This window comes from Podarcis raffonei, chromosome 3, assembly GCF_027172205.1.
Source record: "Podarcis raffonei isolate rPodRaf1 chromosome 3, rPodRaf1.pri, whole genome shotgun sequence".
NCBI classification, from domain to species: domain Eukaryota; kingdom Metazoa; phylum Chordata; class Lepidosauria; order Squamata; family Lacertidae; genus Podarcis; species Podarcis raffonei.
In genome coordinates, this window is record NC_070604.1 from 15,678,528 (window position 1) to 15,700,132 (window position 21,605).

General features: G+C 43.2%; 1 protein-coding gene across 2 annotated transcripts in view; it reads right to left on the reverse strand.

The window, feature by feature from the left end:
• SNAP25 (synaptosome associated protein 25) overlaps window positions 1–21,605 on the reverse strand; it is a 79,958-nt gene that overhangs the window by 15,125 nt on the left and 43,228 nt on the right. For both annotated transcript variants that reach the window (XM_053380638.1, XM_053380637.1), the window contains exons 2-4: window positions 9,411–9,547; window positions 7,686–7,727; window positions 1,010–1,058 (exon numbers count right to left, since the gene is read on the reverse strand). In XM_053380638.1, coding sequence (XP_053236613.1) covers window positions 1,010–1,058; window positions 7,686–7,727; window positions 9,411–9,482 — 163 coding nt within the window. In that variant the 5' untranslated portion in view covers window positions 9,483–9,547. The remainder of the gene's footprint in view (window positions 1–1,009; window positions 1,059–7,685; window positions 7,728–9,410; window positions 9,548–21,605) is intronic.

Consider the following 21,605-nt stretch of genomic DNA (forward strand, 5'->3'; position numbering starts at 1 on the left):
TGTCACCTGCCTCTGCAATATGGTTGCATGCTCTCTATATCCAGCTTTGCCCTTTAGGCCTCAATGCTCAATAGGAATTGAGTATCAAGATTACTTCTTAAATCCAGAGTTTAGAGAATTTGATCCCCCGAGTAACCTGTACTTAGGAGTGAAACGGAGCTTCCATCAGTCAAACTGATTATGAACTGCTAAGCACCCTTGCCTCAATTTATCATATTTTTTGCTCTATAAGACTCACTTTTTCCCTGCTAAAAAGTAAGGGGAAATGTGTGTGCGTCTTATGGAGCGAATGCAGGCTGCGCAGCTATCCCAGAAGCCAGAACAGCAAGAGGGATTGCTGCTTTCACTGCGTAGTGATCCCTCTTGCTGTTCTGGCTTCTGAGATTCAGAATATTTTTTTCTTGTTTTCCTCCTCCAAAAACTAGGTGCATCTTGTGGTCTGGTGTGACTTATAGAGCGAAAAATACGGTAACTACTCTGGAGAGAGCTCTAGTGAGCCAACAGCAAGGTGGATGTGCCCCATTCTGTTCAATGTTGTCCATGTTCTAAGAGTGCAAAGGCTTATGTTTGTTGGCTTCAAAGATGATGGGGCAATGTCAGGTTGTGCAGAATTCTGTAGGCGCACTGCGGACTTATAGAGCTTTGGCTTACAGATCCTTTGTGTAGATAAGCATGGCCAAAATTGAATGGCTACAGTCTTCGAACCACACACTCTAAAAAGCAGTGGGGTTATTTTGGAAACATTGGGTTCAGGAATTCCTGTTGAATCCGATGGGTGCTGGGAAAAGACTTTTTCAACATTCTGTCACTGGTAACCAGGTTTGTACATGCATGCGTTACTGATACCTTTAAAAGATACCTACAGTTAATCATTCACTTCATTGAAAAGATGCTTTTGACTTCTAATCTTTGTTGGAAGCTGCCCAGAGTGGCTGGGGTAACCCAGTCAGATGGGAGGGGCACAAATAATAACATAATAATAATTATTATGTAAATGATCTGAACTTACCTCCTTGCTCATCCAACATAACCAAGGTCCTGATACCAGCATCTTTGCTCTACATTCCAGTAAGAATAAGAGGATGGAACGAAGAGACAGAGATAGAGAAAGAAAGAAATTAGTGGGAGAACAAGCAGCCCTAGATCTGGAAAAAATTAGAAGCTCAAAGATCAACAGTGAAAGGAATGGCAAGGGATAAGGGAATCAACAGGAACCCATCACATGAGAGATGATGAAGCTGTCAGTTGGTTTCTTTTAGTTTCTCATTTTTCCAGTCTTAAATTTACTTCTCCACATTTCCACATTTGCTTGCAATGTTTGTAAAAAAGAAGTCACCAGCATTTTAGTGAAAATTTATCCCAATATACAGATTTTAAAATGCAATTTTGCCTAATATAGACATTTTTTCTTCAACATTTCTATTTTCCCTAATATAATGCATTTCTGCATGCTATTGTCACTAATATATGCATTTTAATGCACATTTTACCTTGGCATATGCATACTTGAACACATTGCTCTGCTGGAGAACTCCATTACAAAATTCAGAAAAATGTGAATTTTGAGGGATTGCTGTGTTTCGGTTTGCATCTTGTTTTGGGGGAATGTGAATCAGGTAGGTTCGGCTTTAAATGCTAAGTGAATCTAATTCCTCAACTGCATCCATTAACACTATGAAATACATGGAAGATTCTCTACTGCATTAGTATTCATTGCAATACTTGACAGTTTGAGAAGGAGCAAAAGGAAAAGCGAGGCTCGTCTTAAAAAAACTGGATGTGTGAACCAAATTTTGGGGCTGGGGAGAAACAGTGATTTAAAATTTGTGAAATGGACCCCATGATTCAAGGTGAAATGGTCCATTTCTCTTCTTTGTTTTTTCAATTTTTTCCCACTCATTCTTCAGCATGTTTGTCCGGGAGTAATTTCCATTGAACTCAATTATTCTTACTTCTGATTACACATACATACATACATACATACATGCATGCATACATGGGTGTAATTTGTTAACCACCAATGCCTCTCTAGCCCCCAAGCAGCATTTTTAAACCTTGGGGTCTGCTTTTGAATAAATCACCTTTAGCTTTATTGCAAGACATTGTTAAAAAAGAAGGAAAGAAACAGGGGAGTTTCCCCTCGTAGCTCAGGTTTTAAAAATAAGAGCTGCATGGAATAGCTCTGTGTGATATTACATTTTTAACATGTCACTGCCCTTTGTCTAGACTGCACCTCGCCAATCAAATGAGCTGTTGGAGGAACGATTCACCCATTCTGTCAAAGGTTGTCTTTTTCTGTAGCTGCCATCAGTGGCGGAGCACTGGGGGGCTGGAGAGCAGGTGGGGGCAGGGATGCTGCACATCCTGGGGGTGTGGAACACATCCTGGGGGCGTGGCATGCCACCTGTGGGGGCGTGGTGCATGGGTGGGGGGGCAGCTGCGATGGCACCCCACTGGGATTGCACTACCGGGGGCAGTGTGCTCCCCCTGCACTCCTCTTCCTCTGCCAATGGCTGCCATAATAATAATAATAATAATAATAATAATAATAATAATAATAATTTATTACGGTCAAAGACCAGTTTAGAGTGGCTGCCATATTTTATGGCGGTAGCTATTCTGAACTTCCCAAAATTCAAAATGCACCCCAGGATAGAAAACAAAATGGCAGCAGCTCTGATCCTCTTCCTTCCCCCCAAAATCCTGACACTCCTGAAATGCAATGGAAACAGGTGGGCAATGGAAACCAAGGTGGGCAAAACATCTAAGAAATGGTTTATATCAAATATGTGCAACCCTTGGACTCATAGTATTTGTGGACCTAGGCCTCATTTGGACAATATTCTCCTCTAGTGTCTCCTACAAATGATGGGGGAATAAGATCACATCTTCTCCCTTCTCCTACAGGGCATGACTATCCGGTAGGGTGTTCATGTGAAGCAGGGAGAACTTCAGAATGTGGCCTTCAAGGGTGCTTTGTCTGGTTCTGCTCCAGGCCACACCCAGTCTATCTAGACCGCACCCCTCATTGGCACTGCTTTCCACCCTGGGTGTTTTTGCCTGGCTGCAATGTATTATTAAATTTCGGCAGCGCCTTTCGTTTGCCTGGGTGAAGGACAGAGAGTTGTGATGCATAAGCACACTCACCAAGTTAGGCTAGTCACTAAGGGTAAATATGGTAAAAAAAGTTAAAGTTAAAGGACCCTGGACAGTTAAGTCCAGTCAAATTTCCATTGAACTCAATTAGTCTGACCTGTAGGAGCACAGGATCAAATCTCTGATTACTCATAACTCATGTAATGATGCTATTGTTGATGCGAGCAGCAATTTTGTCATGGAGTCAGTGGGTGATATTCTACAGGTAAAAAAAGGTAAAGGACCCCTGGACAGTTAAGTCCAGTCAAAGGCAACTATGGGGTTGCTGCGCTCATCTTGCTTTGAGGCCGAGGGAGCCAGCGTTTGTCCACAGACAGCTTTCTGGGTCATGTGGCCAGCATGACTGAAACGCTTCTGGTGCAATGGGACACCGTGACGGAAACCAGAGCGCACGGAAATGCCATTTACCTTCCCACCTCAGTGGTACCTATTTATCTACTTGCACTGGTGTGATTTCGAACTGCTAGCTTGGCAGAAGCTGGGACAGAGCAACAGGAGCTCACCCTGTCAAGTGGATTCGAACTGCCGACCTTCCGATCGGCAAGCCCAAGAGGCTCAGTGGTTTAGACCACAGCGCCACTCGTGTCACGATAAGGGTAAATAAATACAATATTAAAAAACCAGAAATCAAGATTAAGGTGAAGGAAGGCAGAGGCAGGAATGTGGACAAGACAAAGAATCGTCTCTGCTTGAGTGAGAACCGGAAACAGAATCTGAACCTTGGTTAGTGAATGCCACACATAGTCTGACGGAGAATGGCCCTCACAAATACCCATGCTGAGTCAAACAGGGATAGGGAGTGGAGGATTTCACTGAACAGTCTCTTTTGAGGGAGGCAGAGTTTCCCCAAAAGTGAAGAGGCTGGGGGGACAGGGGAGCTCTCAGAAAAGTTATGAGAAGATTCTCTCTCTGAGATGTTATGGTTTCAGCTTGGTGGGTCAAAAGTTGTCTAAGCAAAGAGAAAGGCTTGAATCCTAAGAAGCAAGGTGGCAGCACCTACTGTAGGTTCTGGCAAGGTCTTGCAAGATCTCACTGAAATCAGTGTTGATGGTGGCACTGCTTCTCTGCCACCGGTGGAGGCAGGGGGACAGTGGGGCACCCACAGGGGTACCACCTTGGGAGCTTCGGCCGCCCAAGGCAGCTGCTTCCCTCTGCCTCATAGGTGGGCCAGCCTGGCTAAGAAGAGCTCATGGAAGGGGGATGGTAGAAGAGGACTTGTCCATCCCTTGTTCCCACCTGCTCATGGAAATGAAAAGCCTCTCCTGGGGGTCAGGAGACCCTCCTGAACAGGATGGGCTGTGCAGCAAGAAATTGTGCGTGAGAAACCACTCCAAACACTTGTATGTCAGCATCTCCCATAAGCACTCCTTAGAATCGAAAGAGAACATATGTCTGCTGGAGGAACAGAGCACACAGTCTAAAAGCAGGCAATTAAATACATTTTATTTCATTTACTCTGGGGTAGCAACCTTGTTTTGATTGAGGTAGGATAGACATTAAACTACTAGGACAGCCTGACATTGCCAACAGTTAGAAGACACTAAAAGGATGTGTCAGTTGCCTAAGGACACAGGAATGGCTGCAGAACCACTTCTTAGGCATGAGTTACAATTTATTTTCTCAGTCCTGCGCCTCCCAGCTGTACAAGGAACTCCTTATTTACCATTTGCGTGTGTTGACACCATCCTGTAGCCCAGCCTTAACCACCTAGGTGCTCTCCATATGGTTTGGACTACTATGTTTTGGAGTTGTAGTCCAAAAGATCTGGAGAGCACCAGGTTAAAGGCTGGTGTAGCCCAATGGCCCATTAAAATATGGAAAGGTAATCACTTGGAAGGCAACCATCTCCCTCTAGATGCCACCCACTCCTGCTCATTTCTTGACTCCTGCAAAAAAATGGAGCCCCTTTTTAGAGAACCTTCCCCCATCATAAAGAAACCTTTTCATTTCCAGTGGGGCATGCGAACATGGGAAAAAATCTTTGCCATAATGTGTGCATTTGTGTGTGTGTGTGTTTCAAGAGAATCATGACTTCAGAGGAAAAGGTGATGTGCAGCACTAATTAGGCATATAGGAAGTTTTCTTACACTAATAATAATAATAATAATAATAATAATAATAATAATAATAATAATTTTTATTTATACCCTGCCCTCCACAGCCAAGGCTGGGCTCGGGGCGGCTAACAAGCAATAATAAAAACAAGTTGAATGAATACAACTTAAAAACAAGATTAAAATACAACATTAAAATATTGAAACATTAAAATATTAAAATGCAGCCTCATCACAAGAGGAGAAAAGAAAGAGGGGGAGGGAATCAAATTGGCTCCAAGCCAAAGGCCAGGTGGAACAACTCTGTCTTACAGGCCCTGTGGAAAGAAATCAGATCCTGCAGGGCCCTGGTCTCATGAGACAGAGCGTTCCACCAGGCCGGAGCCAGTGTTGAAAAGGCCCTGACTCTGGTTGAAGCTAATCTAAAGTCTGAAGCTAATAAGACTAATGACTCAATCTAGCTCAGTATTGTCTACACCGAATGGAAGTGGCTCTCCATGGTTTCAGGCAGGGAATACTAACAGCCCCACCTAGAGGCACCAGGGTTCGAAGCAGGCATCTTCTGCATTCAATGTTGATGCATGCAGACTCCTGAGCTATGGCCCTCCCAGTGGCTAATGAGCTTACTCTCTTAAGTAAATGTGCTCAGGACTGCAGCTTTATGCTGGGACAGTGCTGATCTTTGGGAGAAGATTTCATACATGCTTTCCCTACCCTCCCAATTGTTATCACTGCAAAAATGAAAAATAGAACAGCACAAAAATTAAACCCATCCCTAACACCAGTAGTTCATGACATTTCCCTTGATAGCTGTTCTTTTCTGAAAGCAGAATGCTTAAATGCCAAGCTGATTTATCATGAGAACTGGCCTTTTCCTTCATGTTTTTCTCCTCCAGACTTGGCCCAGAGGTCAAATGTTTCAATAGGAAAGGATGTCTGCTCCAGATTTGGTGACACTCACCTATATGTGAAATGTGCCTTCTTCCCCTTTGCAAAAGGCCTTCATTCTGCCCCAGTGCCCTGATATAAATTTGCTGCATGATCACAGCCAAGACATCACCATCAATAGGGGAGAGGCTCAGCACTAGAGCAAATAGCTTGCACTCAGCTGGTTTCTGGGCTCAGTCAATGGCATCTCCAGTAGGAAAGATCAGAAAGCAGCTGATGGACATGATCCTTGTCTGAGAGCTGCTGGTGGGCAGAGTAGCTCAGGGGTCGTGAACCTTTTGGGCTCCATGCAGGCCAGGGTCTAGTCTTGTGGGCCAAATTTGACGGGGCAGGAATGCCCACCTTGTTGCCAAGCAATTAGGAGTTTGGAAGTCTCAGGACTTCAAAACACCATGCCCAGCCCAGACACGGTATGTGACCACCAAATCCAGCTCTACTGCCTATCAGTTGATGAGCAGTAGTGCTGAAGCTTATTTTATGCCCAATCTGGAGTGCACTTGCAGGTTTGGGTTGCATTTACTCTGGACAGCACAGCATTTGAAAGGGAGGGTGCATTGAGAGCTACCACCTCCATCCAGAAGTGACAGCATGGACAAAAAGAGCTCTGAATTCATGGCTCACCACAGAGAAAGCCAACTTTGATACCTGTCAATCTGACGGATTCATGCTGATGTCAATTTGAAGTTGTTGGCTCTATCCATCTTAACAGGACAGCAGTAACACAACATTTCTGGTATTATATATTCTTCTGCCACACCACCAAAAAGCAGCTTCAGGAAGCTTTCCATTGTATGGCATTGCCCTTCATGTTACCAGAAAACTATGTGCCTATGAGTATAACGATCTCTGGCAGGCAAGCAGCCTGATAAGCAGCAATGACTCTCTGTCAGTTTTATGTATGTTTATTTACAAGATAAATATCCAGAGCACGGCCCATGCCTGCTTGCAGTAACAGTAGTTGATCAGTCTGAATCATCGTCCCTCCTCCAACAGGAAGGACGCCAAAATCCTGCCTTTCTTCTCCTTCCCTTCTGTTGTTCTCTGAGCTTCTCCAGTCTCCTAGTATGGGGACTGAACGGCTGGCCTGCCTCCTCCCCACTCCCAGAGGACACAGCATCAGACACTGGCTTATCTGCTGGCTGCCTGGCAATGCTCTGGCCGCCTTCTAACTCTCCCTCTCCTTGTGAGCTAACAGCATCTTCCCTGGGAAGGAGGGGGGGCTGGGCTGCCCTTTCTAGACTCTGACAGCCAGCTCTCATCTGCAGAGTTGGCCTCTTGCTCGCTTAGCTCAGTTTCTGAGGCTGACTCTTCTGCTGCGCTCTGGCGGGCCACATTGGAGAGGGCATCACCGCCTGGCTTAATGTATGCTGGGTGAGCATGTGCATTCACCCAAAACTGTAGAATTGCTCTGAAAGAAAAACAAACCACTGTGTCATCATTTGCATCATGGGCTTTGAGATGGGTTAACTCCTGCAAACCATTCAGCATTCCCGAGAAAACACTGAAGTTAAGCCATGGATTCCTTACCTCTTCAACAAGCTGCAGCATACGACGAGTGCTTTCGAGTGACTGAGAAGGAAATGGGGGGGGGACAGAGGAAGAGAGTTAGAATTGCTAAACCATTTCAGCTTAGAAACATGCAGAGCATAAGTACGTCAAATAAAAAAAATCATGACATCTGTCTTATTTTAATTTATTTACATGGTTCTCTTCCCCCTCTCACTTTATTTCCCCAACAACCCTGTGACATAGGCTGGGCTAAGAGATAGTGATTGGCCCACAATCAGCCAGTGAGCTTCGTGAAGCAGGGGTTTGACTCTCCCCTAGTCCTAGTCTAACACTATACCACGCTAACTCTTCTGATTGTTTTCCAACTATACCACACCAGACTATGGCTGCTTCAGGTGAAAAGGACAAGGTTCTTGTCCAGGTTCTAAGTAGAGGAAGTCATGAGAACCTTACAACCAAAAATTTGCAGGTTAGTTGGGAGAAGCATTGGTGAAGCTTCATTCTAAAGTTCTTTGTGATGGTGGCATATCATGGACTAAATCCCACAAGGAGCAATACACCTTCAATGAGCAGTACATGTGTGGTTGCTTATTTAGATAATTTATGCCATCTTTCCCCCACCCAAAATACTGCTCAAAGAGGCTGCCCAAAGAAGCTTGTTAGATCTGTACCTAGCTAAATGCTCTAGCTTGTTTGTTGGTTGTAAAGCCCAGAACAGAGAAGAGGAACCTGTAGTTCTCCAGATGTTGGTGGACTACAATTCCCACCATCCCTGGTCACTGGCTATACTGGTTGGGGCTGATGGAAACTGATGTCCAACAACTTCTAGAGGGCCACAGGTGGTTCTTTGCTTGCCGAGGTGCATAAATGAAAGGCTCAGAAAAATGACTCAATTTGCACTTTCTGGTATGTATTAAACAAACAAAAGACACTTAAAAAAATAAGTCATTCTTCCTTCCTACATGAAGACTTCACAAAGTCAACAGCAGAATCTGGGAGAGGCCTTGTCGTCGGACAATATTTCGACCCCTCTGGAATTACTCTTCTGCATTCTTTCATGAGAAGGGTCACAGCTCATTAGTAGAGCACCTGGTTTTTCATGCAGAAGGGTTCAAACCCTTGCCTCTCTAGTTGGTGGGGAAGCCATGGCTCTCTGCTTGCTGTTGGACTCCAGCTCCCATCAGTCTCAGCCAGCATGGCCAACAGCCAGAGGCGGAGGAAGAAACTCGGGCACCTAGGGCGGCGCGCCCAGGGACGAGGCGAGCTGCCCATAGGGGCAGGGCACACCACGGGGCCTCTGGAGTCTGCCTGCCTCCTCCCACTCAGCCGCCCTACAGCTGGGGGGTGGGAGGCAGCGGGTGGACCATTTGGGCAGCACGGAGCCTGTGTGTGCCCAAGCCACAGCGTCTCTCCCAGGAGAGATGCATGGCTCGGGCGTGCTGCAGGCCCCATGGTGAGTGCCGCCTGGCATTTTGTCACCCCCTCAGTGGTGACACCCGGGGCGGTCCGCACCCACCGCACCCTCCTTTCTCCACCCCTGCCAATGGCTAGGGATGGTGGAAGGTGTAGCAGCAGCTTTCTCACTTCTGAGTTCAGAACATCAAAATGACGGAGCTGAGAAAGCAGGAACCAACAGAAAAAGTCTGCATTTATCTGGGTGAGGATCTTAGCCTGCAGGCAACAGGCTGCATGAGGAGGCTGTGGTTTTTTCCTTGCTTATCATTCCAGCCACATTTCCCTCACCTCATCGGTCATCTGGTCAGCACGCTGCTGCATTTCTTCCAACTCATTGCGCATGTCAGCGTCTTCGGCCATTTTGGCTGTGGGTGTGTGGGCTGGCCCTCTGCGTCAAGCAAATTTCCTTGGCTCTGCCAGCAAGCCTAGAACACAAGAAAGAAAGAAAGAAAGAAAGAAAGAAAGAAAGAAAGAAAGAGGAATAAATTCAGTGAAGCGAAATCAAACAGGTTTCACTCTGGACATTTGCGTGCTATGATGATCATTTTGAAAAGCAACATTAGATTAGTGACCTCACACAAACAATTCTCTTCTGGATTATATCTGTGCGTCAGTGCCAGGTAATTTCAAAGAACCCTCTTAGATTACTGCTCTCACCGTCAAATCATTTAACTGTGCCAGGCAATTCTTATGAGCTAGAGAACAGTCATAGATTGTTCCCAAGGTGATGTTGTTCTATTTCTGGGGTATTAGTCACTCTCTTCAATAGGAACCCAAATGTTTGCTTCCTTGGTGCAATCACGAAGAAGAACTGATTCATTTCTGTTTTCTAAAGACACCAAGTCAGCCTCCGTGGAGCTGCTAATCCGATGCAAAGTGACTGTAAGGAAAGATCTCACAAACAATGTTTTACCTCAGATGGTCAGAACTTTATCCAAAGTTGGTGACAGAATTAAAACAGAATGTACCACAAAGCCCCAGCTGTTCCAGTTCCCCAAGCTTCAAAACTTGAGTAGAAATTGTTGGACTGTGAGTTGGGTCTTTGTCGTGCATGAAAGTTGTCTTCACTGAAAGAAGACATATGGGAAAATGTCCTTCTCTGTTACCCCCTCAGGAAAGGATAAAGCAATGGAGCTTGATAACTTATTAAGTAATAATACTAATACTAATAATAATGTATACCCCAGTCCATGTCAGTCGCACATTTTAAAGTCTGTTCCACCATTCCATGTTATTGTGCAGATATTTAGAAATGCTCAAATCCATGTGAAAATGTGCATTGAAAAAGGAGGTATGGAACAGGTTCGTTCACATTGGAATACAAGCTGAACATATTCCTTGAGCATCATTGCCATGCTTGCAAAGCTGGTTTCCATAATGCCATAATGCCTTCTGATCATGGGTGTTGTACAGCATGAAATGTTCCCCACTGAGGAAGAGCTTCTGAGGAAAAGCATCAAGGACGTCCTTCTTTTTTCTATGACACACCATGGGAGGTCCCATAAATTCCTAACGGTGAAATTTCACTATTGGCATAAACTGATGAAGCACACCTGTTGTCAGGGACCGTGCGGAGGAGGGCTGCACAGATGAGGAATGATGGGAGTCTCCCCCTCCCCGTGCTCCTGATCAGGATCTTGAATCTTCCCAGGGACAGTAGGACAATATAGATTTGGAACAGTGGTTTGCAGAGGGGCACAGTTCAGAAGACAGAAGTTGGGAAGAACTGGGTGGTGAACAGCTAGGAGAAGAAGAACTGGGGCAGAGAGAGTTAACAGACTCACTTTCGCTGGAAAGCATCCATCCGCTCAGCCCAAGGTCAAGGAGAGCAGATAAGGTGACAGCAAAGAAAGCACAGTGGTTGCGAGATCAGGTTGCAAGACGCAGAAGTGACGCGGGTGACTAGGGGGGAAGTGGGTGGAACCCTTAATTGGGAGCACCTTCATCCCTCGGAATGGATTCTTTGTTCTCTCGCTGTAATCATTAAAATTTCTAACTGGTAAGAGACTCCTTTCTCTTTGTTCTACTTATCTACTGCCAAAGCGGGGTGGGGGTGGGGGAAGCTGAGTCCCTGAACTGACACCTGTCTCCCATAAGGACTGAATACCATCAGTCATAATTTACAGTGGTTAAGGCTGACCCAGCTTTCAGAGAGCATCTAAACTACTTTAAGCTGATAGGATGAACTTGGCATCAGGGAACTCCTCCGAAACCTGGGCCCCTCGGCAGTGAGAGGATTTCAGTTTATGAAATCGCTTTTCCTCGATGACGCATCACCACTGTGGGAGAGAGGACTCTTCTCACTAAGATGCATCTGTTAATTAAATCTGAACAAGAGGCAATTGCCTGGATGTTGACATAACCGCTATCTCGCAGACATGACAAACCAAACAAACCTTAAATAAGCCATCAAGCGTTATATCGGAGACTCAGATTGTCAAAACTGTATTCCACATGAATGTATTTTCAGTGTCTCCTCCACTTCAGAAATACAATGGTACCTCAGGTTAAGAACTTAATTCGTTCCAGAGGTCTGTTCTTAACCTGAAACTGTTCTTAACCTGAGGTACCACTTTAGCTAATGGGGCCTCCCGCTGCCGCTGCACCACTGCCACGCAATTTCTGTTTTCATCCTGAAGTAAAGTTCTTAACCCGAGGTACTATTTCTGGGTTAGCGGAGTCTGTAACCTGAAGCGTCTGTAACTCAAGGTACCACTGTAGTTGTGCAGCAATCTGGCTGTCAACAGGAAGATTGACTTGGAAGTGAGGGGTAGGTAGAGATTGGGGGAGCATCCCAGGAACCCACCAGAATATGAAGAGGAAAAACAACCAGGAATGGCAATGAAGAGGGACTAGACATGTGCAGATGAGTGGAGTAAAAAATTGACAGACACAGTGACACAAAAATGACAGACAGTAGCCAGAGACAGAGATGGCACACATGACATTTATGTGGAGGAATATCAGTTGTGGCTCCTGATCTCCCCGAGATCCAAGATGGCTTATTTATTTTTAAAATTTATAAATCATCTTTCATCCAGAAATGGATTTCAGGGTGGTAAACTTAGACATTTCAGATAAAAATAAAAATAATTTATTATTTATACCCTGCCCATCCGGCTGGGTTTCCCCAGCCACTCTGGGCGGTTCCCAACAGATTAAAAACAGAATAAAACATCAAATATTAAAAACTTCCCTAAACACGGCTGCCTTCAGATGTTTTCTAAAAGTCAGATGGTTGTTTATTTCCTTGACATCTGATGGGAGGGCGTTCCACGGGACAGGTGCCACCACCGAGAAAGCCCTCTGCCTAGTTCCCTGTAGCTTCACTTCTCACAGGGAGGGAACCGCCAAAAGGGCCTTGGAGCTGGACCTCAGTGTCTGGGCTGAACGATGGGGGTGGAGACACTCCTTCAGGTATACTGGGCTGAGGCCGTTTAGGGCTTTAAAGGTCAGCACCAACACTTTAATTGTGCTCAGAAATGTACTGGGAGCCAATGTAGGTGTCTCAGGACTGGTGTTATATGGTCTCAGCGGCCTCTCCCAGTCACCAGTCTAGCTGCCACATTCTGGATTAATTGTAGTTTCTGGGTCACCTTCAAAGGTAGCCCCACATAGAGCACATTGCAGTAGTCCAAGCAGGAGATAACCAGAGCATGCACCACTCTGGCAACACAGTCCGCTGGCAGGTAGGGTCTCAGCCTGCATACCAGCTGCCCTGTACAAAGACAGCTGCCCTGTACAAAGAATTGACGTGCACCTCCATGGACAACTGTGAGTCCAAAATGACTCCCAGGCTGCGTACCTGGTCCTTCAGGGGCACAGTTCTCTCATTCAGGACCAGGGAGATTGCAAATACATGATGTAGCCACAATAAAATTGAAAGGAATAAAACCATTCAAGCAGCTAAATAGTAGGTTTCAGGAGATGGGACAATAAGATTTCCTAATATGCTATGAGAACTTTTTTCTATGCCACTTTTGCAAGACAGGGCAAAATACAAGGACTACAGCCCAGGGCTGTGCATCTCCTCTTCACAGTAAGCTGATATACTTTTTCACACATTAATATTCACGTTCTGCAGACCAATATCTTGCAAACGTTACAGCAACTCTTGTAAGCTGCCTCTTGGTGACTTATTGAACAGCAATGTATTTATTTAGTTGAAAGTTTTATCGGACCCTTCTAAGTGTCAAAACACCCTCAAGGTGGCTTGCAACAACATAAAGTGCTTTTGTAACATAGTATAAAACAAAAAAAGGGGGGTGCAGTAGTTTAAAGGAATAATAAAAACACAGTCACATAAAATGAAAGCTTTCTAGAATAAATAGGGCTTCAGTAACAAGAGAAAAACGTGTGGGGGATCTGCACTTCCCAGAGCAAAGTATTTCATTCCTACATGGGGCAACCACTGAGAAGGCCCTGCCTATTTTCCACCCAGCTGTGCCTCAGTGAGACACAGAGAAAGGCCTGTTCTTTGGATCTTAGGGGAGCAGGCAGGATGGTATGGGATGAGGTGATCTTTAAAGGATCCTGCACCTAAGCTGTTTAGAACTTCTTGCGGTAAGGATGAGTCTGTGCGGGGAGAGATCAGCTCAGCTCACATTTTAATGAGAAGCGACCTAATTTTAACTCACTGAAAAACCGTGAAAACTGAATTACAGCTATCCTTTCACATTTGCACTTCTCTACATTTTTGCCGTGCGGTGCTCCAGACAAAGAAATGTGGAGAAAATGCATACATTCATGAAAATATACAAAAATATCACCATCTATTTACCAAATTTATGCAGCATTTCAGAGCATGATGCCATCAAAGCAGTGCACGAGATGCAAACAGAATAAAACACAAACATACAGGGTCCTAAAAGAGTAGAATCATTTCAAAAAACTAAAAATGAATTACGTTAGGGAAGTTCGTTGGCCAAAATGTGTATGTTAAAAGGTGTATATGAAAAGGTGTCCATTAGTAGAGATTGCTGACAGCTTTGCACGAGGACTTTAAAAAAAATGAAAATTGATTCAGAAATGTAGCGAACTTAAGATCGAAAAAAAGAGAAACTGAAATTGTCTTTCCCTATTTGGTTGGGATGCTATGTCACAGCTTATATGGTCTTGAGTCTGCGCAAGGTGTTATAAGAAAAACTGCTCCTTTTCCCATATGGGGTATTCCAGAGCCCGTATAGAGTCCTTACGTGAGTTCCCTATAGGTAGGAGAAAATAACAGAGGCCAACCAGAGTATATTAAGAAGCAAACTGGCCAGTAAGCCTGATCTTTATTAAAGGAAATAAACCACATGCAGGAGGGAGGAGAACCCAGAACAATGGTGTGTGAGCCCCTATATAGACTTTTGAAATGCCCCCCCGGAGCCCAAGACCACCCCCTCCGAAACATCATACATACATCACAGAAGGAAGAGGTCTGCAGCAGAAATTTGAGTGTTGCTTCTCTCCTGTCTGCCAGGATACCTCATAATGCCTTACTTGGTTGCATTTTCTGGATAGCCTGGCCATTCCTTTGAGATGGTAAATACAGTGGTACCTTGGTTTTCAAACGCCTTGGTACTCAAATGCCTTGGTTCCCAAACACTGAAAACCCAGAAGTAAGTGTTCTGGTTTTCAAACGTTTTTTCTGAAGCCGAACATGCGATGCAGCTGTCGGCTATTGTTTCCGAGGCTCCTGCACCAATCAGAAGCCGCGCCTTGGTTTTCAAACATTTTGGGAGTCAAACGGACTTCCGGAGTGGATTAAGTTCGAGAACCAAGGTACCACTATATTTGGCGCTTTTGTTTTTGCTATTTATTTTGCGTTTTTGAGGCTTTTTCGGTTCATTTGTTTTTGTGACTGTGTGGAACTAAGTTCAGCTACTGTTTGATTGATTGTGGAAATGGATAAAAGCCCCCCATCCAAACAATGACTATCATCAGTGCATGTAAGAAAAACAATTAATTTTAATTTTTATCATATACTATCCTGTCTTATTTATTTTATAGTACCGTACATTGATTATTGCTTTATTTTTTTGTTAGATAGTCTTGTTAGATAGTGAAATTCATGTTAAATTGCTGTTTTAGGGGTTGTTTTTAAAAGTCTGGAACGGATTAATCCGTTTTGCATTACTTTCTATGGGAAAATGCACCTTGGTTTTGGAACACTTTGGTCTTGGAACGGACTTCCGGAATAGATTAAGTTTGAGAACCAAGGTACCACTGTACTTTAGTTCCTGAATTTCTTATGCATATTGATAGTTTGCTCAGCTTAACAGATACTTACCCGACTGTATTTGAAAAGGGAGGTGTAAGCCCCTAGAGTCCAAAGACAATTGGAAAGCTTTTCCCATTTCCTTCCTCCTTGCAGAGAAATATTTGAGGTCAATTTGGGAGAGTCAAAATGGCTTCAGGATTGTTCTCCTGTACTGTTTCAGACACGTGGTTTATATGCTTGTGTATGTGTGTTTGCCTTGTACGTTTATGCAGTACTTTTTTCAGGGGGTACGCATACCCCTAAACATTTTGTGAATCTTTGTACTTTTGTCCATTTCCTGTATTTATTTTTCCCGATTTGAACTATAAAGTGGTGATTTTCTTGAGTCAAAATGAGAGTACCCCTAAACATTTTTTTTAGAAAAAAGCACTGCATTTATGAATATTTATTTTATATTTGAGATTCTTATAACAGTTGTTGTTGTTGATTAGTCGTTTAGTCGTGTCCGACTCTTCGTGACCCCATGAACCAGAGCACGCCAGGCACTCCTGTCTTCCACTGCCTCCCGCAGTTTGGTCAAACTCATGCTGGTAGCTTCGAGAACACTATCCAACCATCTCGTCCTCTGTCATCCCCTTCTCCTTGTGCCCTCCAACTTTCCCAACATCAGGGTCTTTTCCAGGGAGTCTTCTCTTCTCATGAGGTGGCCAAAGTATTGGAGCCTCAGCTTCAGGATCTGTCCTTCCAGTGAGCACTCAGGGCTGATTTCCTTCAGAATGGATGCGTTTGATCTTCTTGCAGTCCATGGGACTCTCAAGAGTCTCATCCAGCACCATAATTCAAAAGCATCAATTCTTCGGCGATCAGCCTTCTTTATGGTCCAGCTCTCACTTCCATACATCACTACTGGGAAAACCATAGCTTTAACTATACGGACCTTTGTTGGCAAGGTGATGTCTCTGCTTTTTAAGATGCTGTCTTATAACAGAGGTTTTCCTTATTCCTAGAAATGTAGCTTCTGATGGGCTGTACCACCCACACCCAGCTCCTCAGGGGTCAAAACAGCAGAAGTGTTTTGTAATATGTGGATTGCTCTGACAAGGTCATCTGTGTTTGTAAAGCACCGCAAATGATTTCTTTAAGAAAAGGGGATTGTATACCAGTATTTATTCATAATTAACAATGCCCCCCAGGAGGCCTGGCTCATCTTTATTTATAGAAACAGCAGAGCAATTCAACAAGGTTACTCATTTGCAAAAAAAGTACGTTGCACAGAAGAATAATTCCAGATTTCCATCTACGGACCCTGCAGAATCTGCACAATTTGCTACTAATTGATATCTTTGCAATAAATTGTCTTAATTGCATGCAATTAACATTACAGCTGTGCTGTGGTGCATAGGCTAGAGAAGGGAGAGACAAAAAATGTCTCAGGTAATGATTCTGAATCTGTTTGATGCTCAGAGCCTCAGACAACCACTCATTGTAGCAGCTAGAAAAATAGTTTCTCGTAGCGTTAAGCCAAATATGAGGGAAGGATGGTGACAACATCTTTCAAGATCATTTCATCATCCATGACTTAAGCCCCCAGGTTTGGGGTATTTTTAAAGACTCCTTTGCAGAGGGGTGTGAAAGTGTAGTGGAAATGGTTTATTGAATATTTACAGATAAATTGTAAACAGATAAGAACATTGGCAGGAATGGGGAAAATTTATAACTTATCTTAAAGACCAGTATAAACAGTTAAAAATCATAAGTAGGATATCACTTGTAGTTTAAGGTTGAATTCATGACATAATGGGAGATGTAAAAGATTTGGATTATCATAAAAGATGCAGGAGGAAATGATTAATAACGGACCCAGAAAATGTTCAAACAAACATTTGTAAAAAAAACAACCCCAAACCAGAAACCTTCCATCTAGGTATTTTGTCCACAGACATCCAAGGTGATAAGAAAAGGATACTTTTATATGCAACAACAGCAGTGAGAATGTTGGTTGCCAGAGATTGGAAAAACCCCATCGAATGAGGAATAGCAGATAAAAATATTTGAGTATTTGCAACTTGAAAAATGAAAGAAATAATCAGGAATCAAACAATCCAAAAGTTTACAAAGGGGTGGGAATGTTATAGAGGGTTTTTTAAAACAATATTGTTCCCAACTAAAATCTCTATTAGCCTGGATTAATTTTCGCAAATTGCATGAGTGATAAATATTGTATTGGATATAACATAGATGATGGTTAAGGTGATAAAGGACGCAGTCAGCAACAACACTTTGAACTGTGCTCAGAAACGTACTGGGAGCCAATGTCACATGGTCTCGGCGGCTGCTCCCAGTCACCAGTCTAGATGCTACATTCTGGATTAGCTGTAGTTTCACCAGATCTGCCACCAGGGCTAATTAATAGTTTAGCCAAGGGTGATTTGAAGTTTGTTTAGTCAAAATTTGTCACTACTTTTCTGCTGAAGAAACAGAAGTTCATTTTCCACTGGGAAATGTTAAACAGTAATACCTCCGCTAACATCCGCCTTGTCTAGCATCCATTCCGGCGAACGTCCGTGGCAAACCCGGAAGTACCAGAATGGGTTACTTCCGGGTTTGCTGCTTGCACATGCGCAGAAGCGCTAAATTGCGCTTCACGCATGCGCAGAAGCACAAACCGCTCCGCATGCATGCGCAGATGTGGCGGTTTGCCCTGCATCCTTTTCGGCTAGCGGCTGGGGCTCTGGAACAGATCCCAGTCGCAAAACAAGGTATGTCTGTACAATGAAATGAAAAGGATGTTTAAAATAACTTTTGTAAACAAACAAACAAACACCAGAAGTTTTCCTTTTGGGAATTATAGGGAGAGAACTACCTAAACTGTATAGAAACTTATTCATGTATGCGACTACTGTGGCAAGAATGTTACTTGCCCAAAAACAAAAAGAAGTCGCAGCAAAGGAAGAATGGATACGAAAACCTATGGAATATGCAGAAATGGCGAAACTTACTGGAAGAATAAGAAATCAAGATAACAAACTTTTTATAAAAGAATGGAAATGGTTTATTGAATATTTGCAGATAAATTGTAAACAGATAAGAACATTGGCAGGATTATTGTAGTAACCTGCAGTTTCATAAGAGTATATATTTAAAGAAGACGAATAAATGAGCAAGTTAAGTTAATTTGGATATGCAGAAGATATTAAGAATAAATTTACGGAACCGCAGAAAGAGGGGGAAGGAAGTCAAGTTTTGAAATGTCAAAATGATTGTAAAAGTAGTGAAATGTATAAACTTGAAAAGTATATATATATATTTTAAAAAGGAACAGATGTTCAAGTGGGTGCGAAACTCATTTGCAAATGATGTCACCAAGTTGTCTTTGACTGCACGAGAAGAACAACCCATTGTCACGCGATACATAGGACCCTCAAGGATAGATTTTGGAAGAGAGGTTACCTGAATTCTGGCTTCATGTTACCAGAATTACTGAATTTCCACTGACCTTGCCGATGAAGCTATATTTGTGCTGCTGCCATTTGGTGGTACATATTTTTGCAAGACAGATTTTTCAGCAACGACTGCTGTGAAGATGAAATACAGCGGCAGGCTACATATCAATAATGATCTGAGACTATGGGTGACAGCCATCAAACCCTGCATTGACCTACTTGTTGGCAAAATGCAAGCTCAGCTATCCCACTGACACTTGCCCAAATGGGACTTCATTGTGATTTTTTTTTAAAAAAAGAATATTTATAGTTGGTTATATATAACATTGCTTGTGTAACCATTTTTAGAGTAAACCATTTTTAGATTAAATCAATATTATAATAATGTTTTATAGCTTACAAGGCAATATCCTGCAGTTGGGTGATTGGGGTTCTGATATTCCCATCAAAATAAATGGCAAATAGCTTTGTCAGTGCTGTGCACAATTTCTTTTTCTTTTCTTTTTTAGTGTTCTATACTATGGTTCCTTCTCTCTTCTTTTTTTTGCTGGTAGGAATTTTTATTAATTTTCAATTATAATCCAATAATAGCCTCATTATAACAAGACCAATTTATAATACAATTAATAATATCAATCATTCAAATATCACATTATATGATTTAGATAAGGTGGCCCTACACGTGCTAGTATTGATGAATTTCTTTATTTCTGCGTACTAAAATCTTATTGATTTCAATTACATTCCAGTCAGTGCTGTGCACATTTTAAGAAATTCCACATTAATAGGGACACCAAGAAAATTGTTGCTTGGATGCCTCAAAAAATGGTTATAAAATAGAAAAAGTTAAAATCTATGAAACTAATGACTGGCAAAGACCTACGGTACACAGTTCATGGGACAATAAATCACCGGGTCACCATACCAAGTAAATTTCGGCTTGGGGGTTGCCATTCCGAAAAGGTTTAGAGCCACTTGGTTCAAAGAACTGCCCACCACAGCAGGAGTGAGGAACCTTGGCTGGCCAGATGTTGCTGAACTACATTTCCCATCAGCCCTAGCAAGCATGGCCCATGGACTGGGATGATGGGAGTTGTAATTCTGCAACATCAGGAGGGCCAAAGTTCCCCTATGCCTGCACTGCAGTGTAAGCTCCACCGTGGACTGTAGCCAAAGTTTAACAATGAAAAAAATATTCAAATTACTGACTTCCGTAATCAGAATGACACAGTGAACATAAGCCAATGAAAGCTGATTGCATGCAATATCTTAAATAATGCTTAAATAATAGAATCATAAAATTATAGAGTTGGAAGGGACCCTGAGGATCATTTAGTTCAACCTCAGGAGTCTTTTGCCCAACATGGGGCTCAAACCCACAAGCCTGCGATTAAGAGGCTCATGCTCTACTAACTGAGCTATCCCAGTTATATACATCTGACTGAAATCAATGGGACTGAGAAGATTGGAAAACGTTGAGTGAATATATGGGAAATGACTGTGTACAGCTGAAAACGCTGGTGGCACTGAGATAAATTCAACAGCGTGAACAAGTTTTGATGGATGCAATAATGGAACACTGAGTGGTATAGTTTTTGCAAAATATGCAGGGATTTATGATATGTAAAAGGAAGCATGGAAAGAGAAGAAGGGAAGTCATTGATATCTTAAGGATGTAAAAGGAGTATTGTAAAACAGAAAACTATCTATATCTATATCTATAGGTAAAGGTAAAGGGACCCCTGACCATTAGGTCCAGTCGTGACCGACTCTGGGGTTGCGGCGCTCATCTTGCTTTTTTGGCTGAGGGAGCCGGCGTACAGCTTCCGGGTCATGTGGCCAGCATGACTAAGCCGTTTCTGGTGAACCAGAGCAGCGCACGGAAACGGCGTTTACCTTCCCGCTGGAGTGGTACCTATTTATCTACTTGCACTTTGATGTGCTTTTGAACTGCTAGGTGGGCAGGAGCAGGGACCGAACAAAAGGAGCTCACCCCGTCGCGGGGATTCGAACCGCCGACCTTCTGATCGGCAAGTCCTAGGCTCTGTGGTTTAACACACAGTGCCACCCGCGTCATCTATATCTATATCATCTATAGCTATATCATCTATATCTATATCTATATCTATATCATCTATATCATCTATATCATCTATATCATCTATATCATCCATATCTATATCTATACACTGTGCTTTTTTCTGGGGGGGGGGGTGCAGGGGTACACATACCCCTAAACATTTTGTGAATCTAAGTTTGGCCTCATTGAGGGGCATTATTTCAATATGGGTAGGAAAATGAGAGTACCCCTAAATTATTATTATTATTATTATTATTATTATTATTATTAAGAAGCACACACACACACACACACACACACACAGGTTCTTGAACGTAATCTGTTCCAGAAGTCTGTTTGACTTCTGAAACATTTGAAAACCAAGGCACGGCTTCCAACTGGCACAGGTGCCCCAGAAACAATAGTGACAACCGCAACGGTTTCGGGTTTTTGACATTCAGGAGCCAATTTGTTCATCAACTGAGCCGTTCGAGAACCAAGGTTCCACTGTATAAATAAAGAACTCAATGGGATTGAAATAACCCTTAGTATTGGGAGGGGAAACCTGCTGTAGAATCTTAATCCATGCATTAATTCTGAATTACACTAAAATTGCTGAGTTTCCTCTGGTTCATACCAGATGCATCTACCCATAGATAGATGACCGTTCCCAAGTACAGGGGTACCTCAAGTTACAGACACTTCAGGTTACAGACTCCGCTAACACAGAAATAGTACCTTGGGTTAAGAACTTTGCTTCAGGATGAGAACAGAAA